The 20,602-nt window shown below is 34.9% G+C and overlaps 3 protein-coding genes across 3 annotated transcripts in view; 2 read left to right on the top strand and 1 right to left on the bottom strand.

The window, feature by feature from the left end:
- Positions 1-18,758, top strand: part of LOC144637465 (putative methylcrotonoyl-CoA carboxylase beta chain, mitochondrial) — a 42,940-nt gene extending 24,182 nt beyond the window's left edge. Inside the window, exons 9-14 of the mRNA XM_078496523.1 lie at positions 14,027-14,182; positions 14,681-14,737; positions 15,762-15,860; positions 16,548-16,615; positions 17,358-17,439; positions 17,517-18,758. Of these exons, the coding sequence (XP_078352649.1) occupies positions 14,027-14,182; positions 14,681-14,737; positions 15,762-15,860; positions 16,548-16,615; positions 17,358-17,439; positions 17,517-17,597 (543 nt within the window). The 3' untranslated portion in view covers positions 17,598-18,758. The remainder of the gene's footprint in view (positions 1-14,026; positions 14,183-14,680; positions 14,738-15,761; positions 15,861-16,547; positions 16,616-17,357; positions 17,440-17,516) is intronic.
- On the top strand, positions 9,793-12,722 carry LOC144638488 (melanocyte-stimulating hormone receptor-like). The gene has a single exon (XM_078497684.1). The coding sequence runs from the start codon at positions 10,309-10,311 to the stop codon at positions 11,314-11,316; it is 1,008 nt and encodes a 335-aa protein (XP_078353810.1). The 5' UTR covers positions 9,793-10,308; the 3' UTR covers positions 11,317-12,722.
- The window catches only part of LOC144637463 (patched domain-containing protein 3-like), a 27,797-nt gene continuing 25,310 nt past the window's right edge, over positions 18,116-20,602 (bottom strand). Inside the window, exon 23 of the mRNA XM_078496522.1 lies at positions 18,116-19,797. Coding sequence (XP_078352648.1) covers positions 19,709-19,797 — 89 coding nt within the window. The 3' untranslated portion in view covers positions 18,116-19,708. The remainder of the gene's footprint in view (positions 19,798-20,602) is intronic.

The raw sequence follows: 20,602 nt of genomic DNA, 5'->3' as shown, positions 1-20,602 counted from the left end.
AGCTTTTATAATGAAATATTTGAGTATTATTTCGATTTATTAGATCCATCAAATTTCATCATGTCAGATAGCAACGGAGCTGTATTGTCTGGATTAAATGATAATTTTGTCTTTAATCCCACAAAATTGTTAGCAGATTTTGATCCGAAGAATGGTTTTTTTGGTGTTTTTAAAATTAATTTAAATACAAATATCACTCACGCCGACAACTGGAGTTTTTATATGGGATTTAAATATGACTATAAAACCGGTGATAATAAAAGAATTAAAATTGAATTTATCGAGGGTGATAGCTTTAGTTTTCCGTGGGTTAAAGTGGAGCATAATAAGCTATTTATCGATTATGATCTAGATTCATATACAGAGCAAATAAGAGGAACATATTTTGATAAATATTTAAATCTCTGGTATACTAAAATAGGGAATCAATTTAGAATCGCTGTTTGCAATAATGCTATGAGTATTGATCAAACATTGGCTGGGTTTAATATAAATACATCTAGCATTAAAATTTCTTCAGATTACTTTGTACAAAAAATCGGTTTTAGTAACACAGCAATGTCAGTGAATAGTCGAGAGTATCACAAAGTCCAATTTTTAGATAAAACAATGGGTATATTCTTCGAATAAATTATCTAACTCACTATTATATGAAAACTGCAGATTTAATACATGAGATGCTGAAAACTATTCAACGGTTGATTAAAAATATCAGAAAATTATACAACAGATTTAAAAATAGAAATAAAACATAGTCTAAGCATATAATATATATGCCGAAACAACGCAAAAATATATTCGAATGGAATCATATTAGTGACAAGTTAAATCAAGCGCAAATTCAAGAATTGAAAGAATACTACAAAGTATACCATAAGAAGTGTTGGTGTCATAAACAAGCTACAAAAACCTTTAAAAGGTTTAAATTAATAGGCAATTCGCTGGCTATTTTATTTGCTTCGGGGGGCATAGTATCATCCGTTTCAACTGGTGGTATCAGCCTTGTTGCAATCAGCACGGGAGCTTTATTGATACAAGGTTGGCTTCAACATCAAAATCTCGATTTGAAAATTCAAAATTGTATATATGCAACCCAATCCTATATGCATATACTTAACACACTAAAATTTATTTTGCGAACGGGTGAATTCGACCTATCCAATATCCTAATAACGATGAAAAACACCGATGACTACATAAGTGATAACAGCCCGATTATAGATCGGTATCTGCTTAAATATGATAAAATTTTTACTTTATAAGGCGCAATATCTCTGCATTTTTCAATTCTAAAATCTTTGCCCAATATCGATTATAAAATTCAAGCGTTTTTCTCGATTTAGTAACACAGATAAAATTGTATGGGATATCGAGCATTTTAAACAGCTGTCTTATAATATATTTCGTGCTTATCATTCGTCTTCGGAGTTTATTTATAGATGGAAGAATATTATCGATCTCATGAAACACTTTGTAAATCTTATCGCGATGATTATGAGACAATTGAACTCCATTTTTAATACATAAATCGTTTAAAACAGCCTCAATGTGGTATTTACGATGATAGATGCTTTTACGCCATATTTTGTGTCTGTTCTCGTAAAAATCGAAATACTCGCTAACATATTTATAATTCTGAGTCCCGCAATTTTGGCATACTTTCATATATGCATCTTCCAAAATATCAGGTTTATCACAGCAATGATCAACAACTTTATCGCCTGTATATAATAACTCATTGCAAAAAATACAAGAACCCTCACCCATTATTTTTAAATCGCTATGTATCACAAAACATCTCATATATAAATATATTTATATAAAGATGGTTCAAGGCAATAGAATTAAGTTATGAAGACTATCATCGAGTTTGTCTCTGTTTGCATGCATTGTTATATCGTCTAAAATGCAATTATGGAAACACTCGTAATTGAATACGCAACGCATATAAACTTTTTGAGTAAAGTTTACTCAAAAAGTTTATAATAAAAAAAATTCTTACTCATGACCTTGGAAAGTAATAATGACTCATTTTACTGGGAAATCCCCTATAGTTGCTTGGCAGAGTAAGACATCTTCACAAAAATATTTCACAAAATGAATAATGTTTTTACAAAATATTTCACAATTGTGTAGCAAAATGTGAAGTTTTTGATTGGTTAAAAAATCATATGAAGAAGCATTTTAAATATTAATCATTTCAAAACCGTTGGGGTTCCAGCACTGATTTGCATATGTCAACTTAAGCCAAAACCAAAAAACGAACCAACTTTTCAACCAAAACTAAAAAACGAACCAACTTTTCAACCAAATGGTTTAATTATGGGCAAGAATTCATGCATTTTTAAATATTTTCTGATTCCAGCATCTATCCATAGACTGAATAAATATGTATTTATATCACAAACATTACTTCTGAGAAGACATATGTTGATCCTTCCGAGGTCTCCCACGTCGCCGTTTCAGTTGTGTATGTTCAATCTGGTCTTCAGGTATACACTCTAAATGTACATGATTTTTGTCTTCATTTGATAGGTCTGAAGATAGCATTTTAATAATACTAATATTAGCTTCAAGGATGTTCTGAATACACCAAATTTTATTAATGAAGGCTATATCATTCGAGCTTTCATCAGCTTCTGGCAGGTGTTTGATATTTAATGTAATATCACTCATTCTATATATATTAATAAAGAAAATAATTATCTGTTTATATCTAAACGCACTATAAAAAACATATAAAGAATTATATATATAGTATATAATAAATGGGAAGGAACAAAATTTATACAACCGAAAAAGACCGATTAGAAGCTATTACTAGATCAAAAACGAAATACATGCTTAATAAGCCTTGGTATTGTGATATTTGTGAATATCACACTTGCCTTGCAGGAAAATGGAGTCACATGAGAACTAAAAAACACATTAAAAATGCTGTCATTAAAGGTATTCAAGAAGATAATCGGTTCAATATTATACCTGATGAATAACATATAAAGAAAAATTATATAATTATATATTGTATAGCACAGTATATATAAATTGCTGTTTTCTGTTGCCTGAGGTGACCAAAAATATATTATTTCTGGTTATCTTTAAACGCACCAAAAATCTTAAAAATAATTTTTACTATAAAGGACTTAAAGATTTGTTAATTTTATATAGTATACAAAAATGAAAACAAATAATTTTAAAAACCCGCTAAAAACTCAAGATGTGATCTCATCAGTACTCACATCTAAAAACGCTATTAAAAATAATATCTCTAATTATAATATGGAACAAAATACCATTAATCATAACAATAAACAATTTTTTATAAATAGTGTTGATAACACTCTTGGTGCTACTTCGGATGGAGATATACTCAATATTCCAAAAATGAAAGTAGTTAAACCGGCTATTGATAAAGATGGATATCCTTATATATATATCGCAGAAAAAGACTATGATAACCCTTATAATCTCAAGAAAAAGATATTAGTAAAAGACTTTATATTTAGAACATTTTATAACGAAATTCCTGATGATAAAGTCGTTGTAAATGAAAATGGTGACAAAAATAATAACAGTATTGGTAATTTAGTGTTGATTGATAGCATCACAAAGGCTGAACCCAAACTCGTAACCAAACCAAAACCCCAAAACAAACCAATAGTTGAACCAATAAAGAAACCAACAAACAAACCCAAACCCAAACCAAAAACTAAAACAATAAGCTTTATCAAACAATTATCCAATGATTACCTAGCTGATGCTAAAAAAATGGGTTTTTCATGGATGGATTTGGTGAAAAAGAGTACTAGACAAGCAGTGATTAACAAAGTACATAAATATCGAAACTATAAGACTTTGGATAAGGCTATACGGGACAAAAACGATAGCATAATACGTGAATCACAACTCAGTCAAAAGGAAGATTCAATCAGAGAAACTCATAATAAAAATATTGAAGATCAAATCAAACGAAAGCACAAGAAATTAATACAGATTAAGCAGTCAAAAAATAAAGCCTCAAATGAATTTAATTTCGATGACAGCATTTTTGATACAACATCCAATGACCAACCTCTATTCAAAATAACTGAAATTGGGAATACGGTTAATAAAAAATTCAATGCTTTCACTAACGAATTTAAAATAAATGTACGCAAAAATTTCATTGGTGATAAAAATGATGTTTTCAGTGTATTTGAAAAAATGGTTGAAATGACAATAAAGAAAAGGCAGTTAAAAGGTAATGATAGATTCAGATTGGTAATTTCAAATGATGAATTAGATCATCCTATCTCAACAAAATTGTTAAAAGTTTCTGATTTCAAGTTAAATCAACTTTCAGATGTAATCAATACTTTGGAGTATAAAGAAATAGATTTAGAAAATTGCAAAATAATTATTCAATCTGTTAAAATGCCTAGTGGTAAAGGTCGATTACATTTATCAAAACAAACAGTTAATAGAAAGCAATGTATTATCACAATCAAAAATGATGACACAATATGTTTAGCAAGGGGGATTGTTACAGCTTATGCTAATTTACACCCTGAGAATTACACTACAACTCAGTTGAAAGATGGCTTTAATAAATCACGGAAACTACAAGAAATTCAAGCCAAAGAACTTCATAATAATGCAAATGTTGAAATTAACGAGTATGGCAATACTTTAGAAGATGTAAATACCTTTGCATCGTATTTAGATATTGAGATTAACATTATCGATTCTGAGCAGTTTAATGAAATCATATATACAGCTAATAATGGTAAAATTGACAAAATTTATTTATACAAAACACGGAATCATTTTGATGTCATAAAATCAATGACAGCTTTTCTAAATGTAGCATATTACTGTCATAGTTGCAAAAAAGCTTATACAAGACGTGATAAACACAAATGCCCCCAAAAATGCCTTTCTTGCTTCAAATATTTTCCAGATGGAAATAAATGTAATGGTAAAGACGTTACATGTAATCAATGCAATCGTGTTTTTAATGGTAATACTTGCTTCAAAAACCATACTAGTAACCGATCGAAAAAAGATAGTGATGATTCAGTATGTAGCAGTGTAGCAAAATGTTTAAAATGCAATCAAATCATACTAAAACCATATATTAAACTACATAAATGCGGTTTCAAAATGTGTAATAATTGTAATAAATATTGTGAAAGCAAACATGAATGTTTCATGAAAAAGATAAAAGTTATGGGTGGAAATTGCATCAAAAATAGCAAAAAACCATGCCGATTAAATAAAAACATTCTCAAAAAAGATTATTGCTACTCATGTAAAACGTATAATGAAAAATATTTATTTTTTGATTTCGAATGTACCCAAAACACTGGAATACACGAAGTCAATTTAGCTATCTGTCATGATTTCGATGGTAATGAATTAATCTTCAATGATATTAATAGTTTTTGTAATAAAATCGTCAATGAAAAATATAAAGGATATACACTTTTGGCTCATAATAGCAAAGGGTATGACAGTCATTTTATACTAAAATGGTGCGTTGATAACAGTTTTAAGCCTTATTGTATTTACAATGGAGCAAAAATCATGATGATGGAGATACCACAGTTAAGAATCAAAATAATCGACAGTTTGAATTTTATCCAACAATCCCTACAATCGTTTCCAAAAACATTTGGCTTAGACGAGTTGAAAAAAGGGTATTTCCCACATTATTTCAACAAAAATTGTAATCAAAACTATATCGGTAATATGCCTTCTATGAAGCACTACGGCTATAATCAAATGAAAACCCATGATAGACAGAAATTCCTTCAATGGTATGATGAACGTGTTAATGAAAATTATGTTTTCGATTTCAAAAAAGAATTAATTGGTTACTGTCGTTCAGACGTTGATATATTAAGAAGGTGTATGTTAAAATTCAGGCAAGATTTCATTAAAGAGGAAAATATTGACCCATTAAAATACATTACTATAGCAGGTGTTTGCATGGCTATTTACAGAGGGAATTATATGCCAAAAAATACCATAGCTGTAGTTGATAATATTATTCAAACAGACAAACATAGTGAAGTAAGTATCGCATGGCTTGATTACATTGCTGAAAAAAATAAAATTAAGATCCAGCATGCTTTGACAGGAGGTGAAAAACTTATCAATAACGAATTAAAAGTTGATGGTTTTTGTGAATCTACAAATACTGTTTATGAATTTCAAGGTTGTTTCTGGCATGGTTGTCCAGATTGTTACAAGCCTGATGTTATCAATAATAAGAATCAATGCGATATGGGTACTTTGTATAATAAAACACAAGCTAAAAATAACAAAATAACAGCTGTTGGTTACAATCTTATTGAGATGTGGGAGTGTAAATTAAAAAAGGATAAATATTTCCAAAAATATTATAAAAATGATTGGTATAGAGAAGTTGTTGAACCACTAAATCCTAGAGATGCATTTTTTGGAGGTAGGACTAATGCTTCCAAGCTCTTATACAAATTCAAAGATGGTGAATGTGGTAAATATGTTGATTTCTGCTCGTTATATCCAACAGTACAGTTCTACAAAAAATATCCTATAGGTCATCCTAAAAAAATAATAACACCTGATAAATACGATGATAAATATTATGGATTCATAAAATGTAAAATTTTACCCCCAAGAGAATTATACCATCCTGTTTTACCTCAGAAAATAAAATGTGAAAAATCTGAAAAATTGATGTTTCCTCTGTGTTTATCATGCGCGAAAACAAAGCAACAAGAAAAATGCCAACATAGTGAAAGTGAGCGAGCATTTATAGGCACATGGACAACAGATGAACTAAATAAGGCCATTGAAAAAGGCTATAAAATTATAAAAATATATGAGGTTTGGCATTTTGAGAAGTCATCCGATGATCTATTCAAAGGTTATATAAAAAAATTCATGAAGCTAAAACTTGAATCAACAAAATATAATTTTAAAAATAACAATGACGAGATGATTTTTAGAAATAAAGTTAAAAAGAATTTAGACATTGAATTAGGTGAATTACATGAAAATTCAGGTTTACGAGCTATTGCAAAAATGCGCTTAAACTCACTATGGGGGAAATTTGGTCAACGAAATAACATGAATCAATGTAAATACGTAACTGATATAAATGAATTTTATCAAGTAGTTCTCGATGATACAATAGATAATTTAAACATAAACTTCATAAATGAAGAAATGGTACAGATGAGTTATACTTATAAAGATCAGTTTGTTGATAATAGCTATAATACAAATATCTATGTAGCATGTTTTACGACTAGCAGTGCACGGCTAATGTTGTATGAAAAACTAGACTATTTGGATAAACAGGTATTATATTTTGATACAGATAGTATTGTGTATATCGAATCCCAGAATGGTAAGACAATAGAAACAGGCGATATGCTAGGCGATTTAACAGATGAGTTAGACGGTGATGTTATAAAAGGTACCTTCGTAAGCGGTGGCCCTAAAAACTACAGTTTCATATATGGCGATAATAAACAGAAATGTGTTATTAAAGGTTTTTCCCTTAATCATGAAAATTCACAAATACTAAATCACACAAATATGATTAAGATGGTTAAGGGCGATTTTAAAGAACTAACATTAGTAAATGAAAATAAGATAACCAGACAGAATAAACAAATTGTTAACAAATATGAGGAAAAGGTATACAGCTTTGGATATGACAAGCGCGCAATAAAACACATATCAGAAAGCTGTATAGAAACATATCCTTATGGATATTAAAGACAAACTCATCTGTTTATCCTAGGTTTTGATTTTCATTATGTCAACGAGGTTTGTTTTAAACGCACTAAGATGCAAGATTTTTAAAAAAGAGTATAAGAGATTCATGAAAAAACGCATAAAAATAAAAACATACACTATATATATAGATAAATGACAAACATGAAAATAAACATGGAAAATTTAAAGAAAATATGTTTCAAAGCAAATACATTCAAAAATATGTCTGATGACGCAATAAACACACTGAAGTATATCGTAACATTAAAAGAATTATCAAAACTCGGAGATTTGGTATATGAAAATTTAGACACTTTAGTATATTTAGATAAAAAACTAAAGGAAGATGGACATTGCAAGCCATTAACAAAATTATTAAATGAAGAAAATGAAACAAGCAAATACCTATGTAACATTTACAATGATTTAAACAGTGTATTATCCGACCTTGAAAAAGAAAAAATGAATTCAAAAATAACAAAAATCATAATCGTTTTAGAAGATAATTCACAACAGATATTCAGTACAAGAGATTTACCATGATAATAAAAACAGCATAAAACTCGGCTTCGCTTGGTTTTCCAGATTGATATTTCAGTTATGATATCAAGGCTTGTTTAAACGCACATTATTCCATTACAGATTTTCGAATTTTAGTATAAGAGCATATTTATTTATACTAATTGAGCAAATAAAATTTAAAAATTTTATTTGAACATCAGTCGCTATATGACATAAACTTAAGTTTATGTCATATGAGACGGCTACGCTTGGATTCAGTTTTGATTACAGGGTTTGTTTTCAGGATTGATACAGTTTTGATTACAGGGTTTGTTTTCAGGATTGGTTTCCATTTTTGTTTTCCATTTTTGTTTTCCGTATTTGTTTTCCGTATTTGTTTTCCGTATTTGTTTTCCGTATTTGACCCAAACAACGAGAAGTAGTTATGTACTAAATCTCTTAGGCAAAAAATTTTTGCCTTAGAGTGTAGTACATTACTACTAAAGTTGCTGTGGAAAATCTTTTCTCCAGGGCTATTTTTCCACTCGTGCACTTTTTTAGCTTTACGCCCGGCAGAGTTAGACCGTTAAGGAGAAACCATGAATTGATCGTACTTTTTAATAAAAGGGAACGTGATGCTTTTAATTCTTGCAAACTTCGCTTCGAAAAGGGTCGAGTGAAATTCCCTATCAAGATGGTTCCTTTGAAATTAAGGTCCGCTAAAACTGAACACTGAGGTATCCACTCGAAGGGCTTTACCGGAAGACCTCATTAAGTTAGAAAATCCTCATACATTAAACAATCTGCGAACAGCTTTAAGCTGTCGATCTCCTAAAAGTTTATGAATTCACTCCATTTTAAATGTTCTTTCTCAAAAGCCTAAAGCCTAAATGACATAGTGACCATCAATCAATTTGTTAATATAAGAGACTCTCTCTATGGGTCGTCATAAACAGCTGAGAACAGAGCATTAACTCACGAAAGAAGCAGTTTGCGATTTTCCTGCTTCTCAAAATTCATACACAGAGGACATGGCTAAGCGACGTACAAAACTAGCTGTGGTCAGTTGAAAATACGTGCATTTGATTGGCTGCAAAAATGTTCACAATTCGTAAAAAGTCAAAAATAATAAAAAAATGATTTTATTCAAGTGTGAACGCATTTAGCACTGCTGTGCTAATTGAGGACACGGCAATAAACACAGAACTGTTCTTTTAGTTGCTTCTGAATATTTAGACTACATGTACTTCTCGTTTTCTACGCCTTGTTGGCTAAACACTCGGCCCGAGCCCCTACCACTGATTTTCCATTATCCTTTTTTTTATATTTAACTTCATTGTAAATTTGAGTTTCTAACATCGTTGGAACAACGCAATTTTGGAAGGAGGTGTAAAAATGGTAATTTTTGTAAGGATTCTTAAGTATTTTAAAATTACCGTACGGTAATTTCAAAAAGTTTAGAGTTGTTTAGAGTTTAGAGTTGTTTTTCAGAGAAAAAGTTCACTTTCCAAATAATTCCCGCCGTCAACAACAACAAGAAAACTCGGAATATACCCATACCATAAAAGCAAAAACTAATTTTTAAAGCGAGTAAAATGTAATTATAAGACGATGAACAAGCGTTGTCGTGTTTAATTTTGAATGTCACCATTTTAAATGCAGCGCTATATAAGATGACCGTTTACCAATCATTAAAACCAAAAACTGAACTACTAAGGCCGAAGTTTTACCGGGAAATTTTTTTTATGGAATTGACCAATATAGTTTATGGGTAAATCTCGTTTTAAATGCGCTTCCAGTTAATTTTTTTTTCTTTTTCATTTCATTTTAAATGTGCTTTCCCAAAAGGCGAAATAATTTGACCATCAATCAATTTTGTCAATAAAAGATTCTCCATGGCTACCACAAACAGGAAAAGCTGAGAACAGGCGACGCGCACCAGCTAAAAGCTGATTTCGATTTCAATGCTTGGCAAAGTTTATCCGCTGAAGCTCATAACACGACAGGTCAAAGAAGATCAAAGTTGTCGAAGCCGAAATCTTGCGTCGGGAAAAGATGAACATAACCAATGCGTCAGAAAGTCTAAAAACTAACCAAGCTGACTCAGAGTTTTCTTGCCCTCTGCTCGATAGATTTCTTAAAGAATCCGCAGGATACATGGATACAGTCTATATCGCGAACTGTGCGATAAATGCCATATTTTCCTTCACGGCTGTTATTGCAAACGGGCTGATAATGTTGTCGATTTGGAGAGCTCCATCGCTCCGTACGCCGACATATTACTTCCTTTTTGGCCTAGCCATGTCTGATTTTGGAGTGGGATTGCTATCTCAACCATTATACATTGTGTACAAGGTGGCTGGACTATATAAACACTTTCAGCTAAGCTGTATTGCTGGCATCTCGTTTGTGCTGATCTCTAATCAACTCTCAGGCGTATCTTTTCTTACCGTGGCTCTCATAAGCGCAGATCGTGCTCTTGCTCTATACCTCCATATGAGATACAACGAACTTTTGACGACTTACAGAGTCAAACTCGCATTAGTTGCCGTGTGGGTTCTAAGCGCGAGTGCTAACGTAGCGTGGTTTACGAGTTTGAAAGTGTACTATTTCATTGCATCTTCCGGCTTTGCGATTTTCCTTATTACAACACTGTTCGCTTATGTTATGATCTTCCGTACCGTGCGAAGACACCATTTACAAATTCAACAACAGTCGAAGGCCGTTTCTCGCCTGAGCACGACTTCCTTGCAAGGGAACACCAATTCAGAACAAAACCAGGCTCAAAGAATCATGGAACAAGCCGTACGATTCAGACAGTCAGCAATAAACATGTTCCTCGTTTATGTTGTTTTTCTGTTTTGCGTCTTACCGTTAATGTGCGTTCTGCTCATATCATCTGTACACGGCCGTGACACTACAGTAGAGACCGCTTTCAACTTCACGATGGCTTTGGTGTTTATCAACTCGACATTAAATCCGTTTCTTTATTGTTTTAGAATGAAAAATCTCCGGAAAGAAGTTTGGAACACACTGGCTAATATAGGTATCGGGTCAACTTAAAACTGCACGCTAATTTGCATCTTGAATATAGACATGTAAAATACTCGATATACATTACGGAGGAAACGGTTTTGAAATTGAAACTTAGAACCTTAAAAAGCTTTTGCCTTATCCTACTAATGGAAAAGGAAACATATAGAAAGATACGTGAACTTGTCCGGTAACTTACATATTTAATCGTGCAACAAAGACAAGAACCAGTAATTTAAAGATGGCACAAAATGACAATGTAAGAAGACGCCAAAAAACGCGAGATCATCATGTTGAACACAGTCAAAGAATATAAGACAGTTAAAAAAACTATCTGAAGTGGAAGATATTTCCGTTGCGGTACGCTTTATCGCGATTCATCTAAGAGCTCGCTATAACGGCAATAAAATAAAGTAAATCGATGCATTTGATGCCCTGCATGATAGCTGGTAAGTTTAAGTAATTGATGCACTTAGCATGAAATTAACATGCTAAAAAGAGGAAGCTTTTTACAGACTTCATTAGCCTTGGGAATTCAATTGCATGTATGTCACTGCTGGATAGAAAAACAAAGCCGATTCTGTTTCGCAGTATGACAAAAATAAAATGTGAAGTTCAAGGATAAGGAAATGAAATTTTAATACGAGAGAAATATGTAAAATACCGACCAAAGATAGCATAATATTATCATTTACTGACTGGTCAGATCTGATATCAAAACTTTTAAAAAAGACTGAAAGGCTTTTTGTGTACATTTAACTCAGTTTGACGTATTTTTGTTTTAGTTTGATGTTTTACAAATGTTAAAAATCCAGAGAACATGACTAGCTTTTAAGAACAGTTTAGACGATTCTGTTATCGCAGTTTTAATAATAGCCTAAACAGTTCAGGAAAAGATGGCTTTGCAAAAATTTGCAACGTAAATAAGTTCAAATAAAATTAATATCTCGAGGCGGCATAAATTATTTAAAAATTATTCTGTAAAAGCGCCTGCTGCATCTGCTTCTGTCGGAGAAAAAAAAAACCGGCTGCTAATATAATGCTGGTTAATATTGCTAAAGACAGTCAGTTAACGTATATAAAGTGACTTCACAAATATTATTTTGATATTTTAAAATAAAAGCTAATGCTGGTACAAACAGACCCATTTTTTCCTAGTCCGTCCACTGTGTAGCTTAAAAAGAGCGTGCCTGGAAAAATAGCTGCGAGGAAAGAACTTTCCACGGCAACTTTTCCATTCGCGTTCCTTTTTTTATAGGACTTGTAGCGCTAAATTTAAAAATTGTGACAGACTTAAATTAATTAGCAAACACGCCAACGCTTGTTCGTCGTCTTGTATTACACTTAACTCACTTTTTTAAAAATTATTTGTTATTTACTTTACTGCATTAATATCTCGCAGAAGTAGAATTATCTCTTTATAGTTGTTATTGTTGTTTATTATATGGCTACAATAGTACGCGCGCTCTGATTGGCTGCTGAGCGGGCATTATTTTCTTGTAATGACCGGGCATTATGAAAAATTTTCTCGGCTCGGCGGTTTTTTGAGTTGTGAGTAAAAGCTACTAGCGCAATTGCGAGAACGACAATAAATACCGACAAAATGTAACTATCTATTCAACAACTGAAAGAAAAATATTAGCATACCGATACTTCTTTAGTATGAGCGACGAAGAGAGCCACAGAGAGCAAGAGCGAGTTTCACCTCGGTGTTTTTTAGATATTTCAGTTTAAAATAGCGCTAAAAGGCCATATAATAAATAACTTATTAACCTCGTCCGTTCGGTCATTACATGGGGAATCTCAGACCACGGCCTTGATGTATTGACCTCGCTATCGCTCGGTCAATACATCAAGGCCTCGGTCTGAGATTCCCCTGTAATGACCTCACTCTCGGTTAATAAGTAGTATGTGTTCACACTGAAATCGTCCATCGCGTTGGGAATAAAGCAGTATGCGAACAGGCTCACCTATTTTTACTTTCTTGCTGGTTCCCGCCAGCTCGTCAAGTTTTGTGTTTACTGTGTTTACTGTAGTGCTCTGTTCTCAGCTGTTTATGGTGACCCATACAGCTGATGAGAATAAGAAAAATAATCAACAAAGAAAAATTGTCTTGACGTACCGCCAAATACTTAGAGAAATACTTAGAGAATAGCAGTCAGAGTGAGAATTTAGCTTCTAATAAAAATAGTTTTTAGCGTCGGCGGTTATCCACTTGAAGTTGATGAGATAAATTAACCTTAAGTTCATGTCGATGCCGTTTCGATGGTAACCTCTTCGTAAGGAGACTGGGGCGAGTACGTCACTGCAGAAAAGAAAACATGGATAAATTTAGATAAAGTATTAAAATGCTTAGCTCAGCAACTATTGTTGAGACTAAAAGTTTATTCACCGAATTGAGAAGTAGCGATGAAGGCCGTGACTGGGGGGAGGGTGTCCATGCCCTCCTGTCCCTCCCCCCAAAAAAAAAACAACAAAAATCCCTCTTTGTTTTTTATTCCCTTAGGCCTTGGTCCCTTGTTGTCGGTTTTTGTGATCCCTGTACCCTCAAATGTCAGAAACACAGCTTTGGTTCCCGTGTTCCCAGCTATATTTCTTTTTGTTCCCTTGTTCCCAATCATTTTATGGCCATGTTTCTTGTTCCCTGAAACCCCTGCAAAGATAAAGACTTAGAGGGTCGCTATTTTTTAAACCTTGTGGTAACTTTTAAAAAAGCTGACTAAAGCTTGTTCTCTTCCAGGGCGCTCATTTTATAGAGTTGTGTTGTCAGCGAAACATTCCTGTTGTATTCCTTCAAAACACTGTTCCCCAGACCCCGGCGGGATTGTCAGTAGAGCAGAGAGCCTGCTTGATTAAGGATCAAGCGAAGATGATGTCAGCGGTAGCTTGTGCTCAGGTATGGTACGAGTAATAGAGAATACAACATGTTTACATTTTCATGTCAGGTATAAAGAAAATCTAAGCCTCAAAGTGCAGTAAAAAAGTAAAAAAAGTAAGATAAGTCTTTATTTCAGTGACAACGAATTGTTGTAAAAGTTAAATTTAAAAAATGGACAGTAGTGATTTTTTAAAAACAAACCTAGTGGAAAGTGCACTAACCAGTGAGGCAAAACAAACAAACATACATACATACATACAAACAAACAAACCAAACAAAAACGTGCAACCTGCTTTAACCAATCGGATTGTAGAGGTCGGGCCTTCTTGTTACTAACCACGTGAATTTTTGTGCGCTTTCCACTGGTCACGTGATTTTTGCTTCGAGTTCTGATTGGATTGTTAAGCTTTTTACAGCTGCGGTTGGTGGTTTTTCGATTCATGTAGTTTTAGTGTATCGACAGTCTTTCAAAAGCAGAGCGTTCTTGACTAATTGTTTTGAACTGATGTTTGGCAGGTCCCAAAGATAACTTTGATAATGAAAGGCAGCTATGGGCCAAGCAGTTACGCTATGGTAAGGTTACACAGTATGCGTTAGCCTGCACCATAATCCATTATAAAATGTCGGAGTAATTGCGCGCGCTGTGATTGGTCAGTTTGACTTCATTATTAAAGAAATAAAAAACGCACCCGAGTGCATTGTTGAGTTATATAAGCACGCGGAAATTTTAAGAGCATTAGCAGCATTAAGCGGCTAGGAATATTTTTACTCCCCCCTGAATGGGATGCTAGTCCATTGCAGGGTTCCCCCCAGCATTATGTCGCCGGTACCCATTTATACACCTGGGTGGAGAGAGGCACTATGAGAGTAAAGTGTCTTGCCCAAGAACACAACACAAGTGACCCCGGCCGGGGCTCGAACTCGGACCGCGCGATCCGGAGTCCGGCGCTCTAACCATTAGGCCACCGCGCCTCCCAAAAAAACTGCTGTATTTACTTCTCTGTACGGTTTGGTTTGAGGCAGTCAGGAGTGATTCTGACTAACAGTGAATTTGGGGTTGGAAATTTGGCCAATTTGCGAGTCGGAGCACGAAAAGTGATTTTCTTATTTTTCTCCAAATAAAAACTCCTGATAGCTTTTTATGAGCCAAAAAATAAAAGAAATCGATTTTTCAACTTCTGCTACTGAATCCTCGGTTTTTCCTGACCGGCCTGCTTTCGTTTCGTTTCTTTTCTTATGTCTGGAAGTACGGTACGGTCGTTTTCCCTGTTTTTACACAGTTTGGAGCTTCTCTTTCATTAAAATCGCTGATATTTACCTTCCAAATCGTGGTGTTAAAGCTAGTCAAATTCAAAAGGGATGGAATGGAAGTTAATTAAAAACCCAACACCATATAGCCAAAATGTGTACTGATCTGTTTTCGTGGCGAAAGAACAAGTTGAAATTTCATTGTTCTGTACTCGACATTTCATTGGCTGAAGTAAAGAATGTTGGAATCTATTGTTACCGTTCAGCACTGTTATTTCTTTTTACCCTTAGTAAGTATAATTTTAAGGTTTCCGGTTTTGTATGTCGTAAAAAGTTCCCTTTCTTGTAGTGTGGTCGCTCCTTTGATCCTCGTTTCTTATTCACCTGGCCCACTGCTCGAGTTGCCATGGATACAGTGGAGGACATGGTATCAATGTGTTGTGCTGAGGTAAGTGACCGATATGGTATTTTAATTCTTTAAAGTAACTTGTGTCTTCGTTGGCAAGGTTAAATCCTTAAAAAACTAAAGATATGTGATACGACTGTGGTGATACGAATAATTATGATCCCCTTGAGTTCTTCCAGAGATGTTTTTTCGCATCTGTATTTATATCTCTGCCTCATGTGGTCTCCGATTCCCTCTCTCGTGCTATTTTCCAGCACTCTTAACTACCTTAAAGCAACGATTTGTACGGCTGATTTGTCGGCCACGATCGGGAAGTGAATCGGCGCGTATGGATGGCGTTCCGATGCACCCGCGACTACTATCCGACAAGTCGGCCGATTCGGAAAAAATCTGTGACCGCTGTACAGATTTTTGGTGTCGTGCCCGATTTATGAACGAAAACGCAACCTGCAAAAGAATAAAAGAATTGACGTAAAACAAATTATATCTGCAATACCTTAACTGAAAACAAACTTACCATTTTGTTTTCTGAAAAAAAAAATTGAAAAATGTGTGACTACAGCGTTTAAATAGGCCCTAAGAGCTCTAATTTTCGTGTAATTTCCCTGACTGATTCTCTCTTACATACCAATATCAACTGGCTCTTTTAAAAGTCGCAACACTGACCACTTCTTGTTCAGATCAGCTTTATCTTATGCGTCTGTCCTTTATTCATGAATTCTTTTGTAGCACGAAGTAGATGGCGATAAAATAGACGATGAGAAACACCAGGCATTGAAGGACAAGTTTGTAAAGAAGTAAGGGCTTTTTAAAATTATCTTGACATGACAAACTTCGCACAGAACTTCGCGTACCTGTATACATCTTCACTACCATTGTTGGGACAAATCTTGTTCCTTAGGCGTGTTTACTTGTCCGTTACAATTCAAAAATTCAAAACGAAAAATGCACGGTAAATTTAAAGGTCGGCACACACGAGGGGACTTATCCCAGGGCCCAGTCCCGGGGACCAAGTCCTTTTGTGCGAACTACTCATTTTTGTCAAAAAATCTAGTTGCAGCGACCAAATTTTGGTCCCTGCGACTAGTCCAATTAAATTTTGCTTGTCCCTTCGTGTGCTCTCTTTGTGGGACTAGTCCCTGCGACCAAAAAAATCAACCAATTAATAACCGAAGCGGTCGGTCCGTGCGACTAGTCCTTTCAAGTGAACACTACAGGGAACTTATCCCTGCAACTAGTCGCGCGCTAATAGGTCCTATTACTCCCTTTGTGTTTACTGTGTGTGTGACTAGTCGCAGGGATAAGTCCCAACATCAAGTTCCTGCGACTAGTCCCCTCGTGTGTGCCGACCTTAAAGATCATGTGACACATGACGAGCTTGAGTCTTTCGTAATCCGTTTTAATCTTTCTCAATCCTAATCATCCTTATTCCTCTTTTGTCAATTATTACCTCTTTGGTGTTTCTCTACCTCAGGCAACTATTATTTTAAGGTCATCTGCGTCAAAAGATAATTACAGTTATTTCTGTTATTAAATTAGATTTGAGAAAGAATCACATGGCTACTATGGCTCTGCTCGCCTGTGGGATGACGGCGTTATTTTACCCCAAGACACACGAAAGGTAAGACAGTAACAAACACTTGTGTCCAGATCCTTCATCCTGTCGTTTATTCACCGCGTTGGATATTTTCTTCGCAGGTCCTGGGTCAGAGTTTACGAGCTGCCCTATCCTCATTTCCCCGCAGACAAGAGAGCAAGTTTGGTGTTTTCAGAATGTGAAACCAATCTTACAGACTAACAGCTTTTCATTTTATATCAAGACGAAAAGGCATCAAAATGCCATTGGATAATAACCAGTTAGTTAGAGAAAGCATTTTTGGAAAGTTTCAGACTTATCTTATCGCAAAAAGCTTTGTGTAACTTTGCTTACAAAACGCCTAAGTGGTTGTCTCGTTCCCAGGCGCCGTTGCTTTCGTCGGTAAAAGGCGGGAAACTGGGATCGCAGTGCTTGATGGTTAGGTGACGAAACTGGGAATGCAACAGGCCCAGAACTCCACGCGTGCCGAGCTCCAATCAGGAGGAGGGAGGCCTGGGGTCGAGGCAGCCATGGTGGTACAGTCAACTCTCTCTAAAACGGACACCTTCGGGACCCGTCTTGGAAGTGTCTATCTTAATGGAAGTTACACTAAAATGACTGAAAAATGGCAGGGACGGGACGACAGCAGGTTTCCGTCTTATAGAGGAGTCTGTTAAGAGAGAGTTGACTGTATATTTAATTGAAAAGATGCTACAGCCAATGCCATTGTTAAGGATATCTTGTATTTTATTGGTAAATTCTGTGTTTATTGTAATAACCAAATTATCACTCACTTCCTCACAAAAGTTTATATCAATATTTAGCATAACCCAGTGGCTGACTAGTGGCGAACTCGAGATCTGATTGGCCGTGGAAATATCGGTGTTTGCCGAAAAAGTATTAACCGTCAATAAAGCAATTTTATCCATATTTTATATTTAATAGATTGATTAGCCATTAGGTTATGCTAAAACAATGAGATGCAAATCAGTTAACGCCTCACAATCTTGATACACTTGTTTATTTAACAAATTTTCATTAGGCACTTTGGTGTGAGCAATCGCTTTATACGCGGTTTTCAAGAGTTAAACTCGCCTAGACTTGATAGACAACGTCAAAACTTGTTAAAAGTATACAGCGATACTGCACACTACTCTGCCAAAAGAAGTTTAAATGTGCAATAAATATTATAGTATAATTAGAGAACTTCAGTAGGGAGATCTAGTTCAACATTCAGTGCTGCCTTCATACGTTATTCGTGCAGATAAATGTTATAAATAACTTATATACATGCTATTGTACTTGTTTAACAAGTTATTATGTAAACAAAATAAAAATAAAAAACGATAAAAACAAAAGTTAAATATTGACAAGATTATGTTACTAACTTAAATAAATACTGACTTAAGTGCGACCTGGCTAAGTTGTGAAGTCACAGTCTTAAATAAGGTGCACTGCACTCTAACAGTGAATTGCTATTTGTACAATTATTGGTGCATTTATTATTGAGAATATTCTAAAACATCCATCTTCCGTCCCGCATTATATAAACGACCCGATACCCGCGGGTCAGACAAAAAACAGTGCTTTTCTTCCCTCGGGATTTCAGATGTATGAGGCTGAAGGGGACGTTACGCTACAGCCTTGTTCCCAGGTTCTCTCTTCTTCCCGCTGAGAGAGAGAGACCCTGGGAACGAGGTTATCTTCACCAATGGAGAGAAAGAACCATTTGCGGTTAAATTAACTTTTTACAAAATTGAAATTACACTATCTTCCCGTGTCGTATACCTAATCGAAACTTTATCTTCCATTTGTATTACTAGTAAATTGTTCCGTAACGGACAAATTTCATTTAATCTACATTGAATTTTGTTTAGACTGACAAGAATTTGCAAATGAAATCCTGTATTCCGTCATAACAGGAGTTTGTAACTTAGCTGCGGAGATAATATCTGCTATATTTTTTGATCTACTTCTCGGTGAGGCATATTTTTTTCTCTCTGCAAAAGGGGGATGACCATAAGGACACTATCGGGAAAACGAGCGTTTCCGGCAAACAGTCGAAGATCTTCCGATTCTCGATTTCAAACAAGTTGCACACATTATGACGTCAGCTCGCTACGTTTGTTCCTTAGCAACACCCGTGCCGAACACCGCTGAGTCAATTCTCGGAGATGGGTATGCTATTCAAAAGCTTCTCGTTTCCCCGAAGGAAGTTTCTATTAATATTTGAAAAACTAAAGAAAGCCATAAGACCAGTGCAAGTAGAAAACTATAAAACGCTATTTACTGTGAAGAAGACGGAAAGTTTGATTTAAGCTCTGTCTAGACCCGTAGAAACACTGGAGCGGAATCCTTCATTTGCTCTACTTGAGTTGCTTCCCAAGTTAGCCACATCAACGCCTAACACAAAAAAAAGTTACAACATTACAAAGAAAGAACAAGACGGAAAGGGGATGGGGGGGGGGGGGGTAGGGCAGACTTTGCTTCCCATGTTGGTAAAAACCATAAATAATAATTTAACCTGCCTTTTTTTTCTCGTATCCAGCTTCAACCGCCTAATGGGCCCTTTGCAGCTTGCGGTCACATGGTACAAATTAATACCTTGCTAGTGGGCTACGGCATCCAAAACAAAGCGACTTCAACCAGTCATGCATGACTTTCCATTGTTTTGAATGTCCCAGAGCGTAGCTTGCCCTCCAGCACGTGACCATAAGCTGTAAAGAGCTAATATTCAGCCATAACTTTCTTTTTATTTGGCTTATTTCTTCTTTGGTGTTTTTCTACTTTGGAGAAGTATTATTTTGTGGTTATTATCGTTTAAAGGTACTTTAGTATGTCGTTAAAAATGGTATAACTTTTTTTTAGTCTGACGGAATTCTCGATGGCAAATGCCAGATTAAGAGCGTCTGGGATAATGGGCGCCACCATTAAAGTCTTGTGTACAAAAGATAGCTCTTCGAGCTTTTAGAGCAGTTTTTATTTTAGTGTCATAAAACCAAAACCAAAGTAATCAGTGTGAAGCAAATACATGTCGCAGCCGTTAAACGCGGGAAACCAGTGTGAGCTAGTCATATTGGCTGGGAAAGTGGCGCAGGTTTTTACAACCAAGCACAAAGCAAGGTATAGCACAACTAATGCAATTCAGGATCTCTTTCGACACTCATTTGAAAAACCGCTCGACAATCCAACATTGATGTACAGCGCG

Source organism: Oculina patagonica, chromosome 14 (genome assembly GCF_052425735.1).
Source record: "Oculina patagonica isolate OP01 chromosome 14, crgOcupat, whole genome shotgun sequence".
NCBI classification, from domain to species: Eukaryota; Metazoa; Cnidaria; class Anthozoa; order Scleractinia; family Oculinidae; genus Oculina; species Oculina patagonica.
This window is presented reverse-complemented; position numbering and strand designations above follow the sequence as displayed.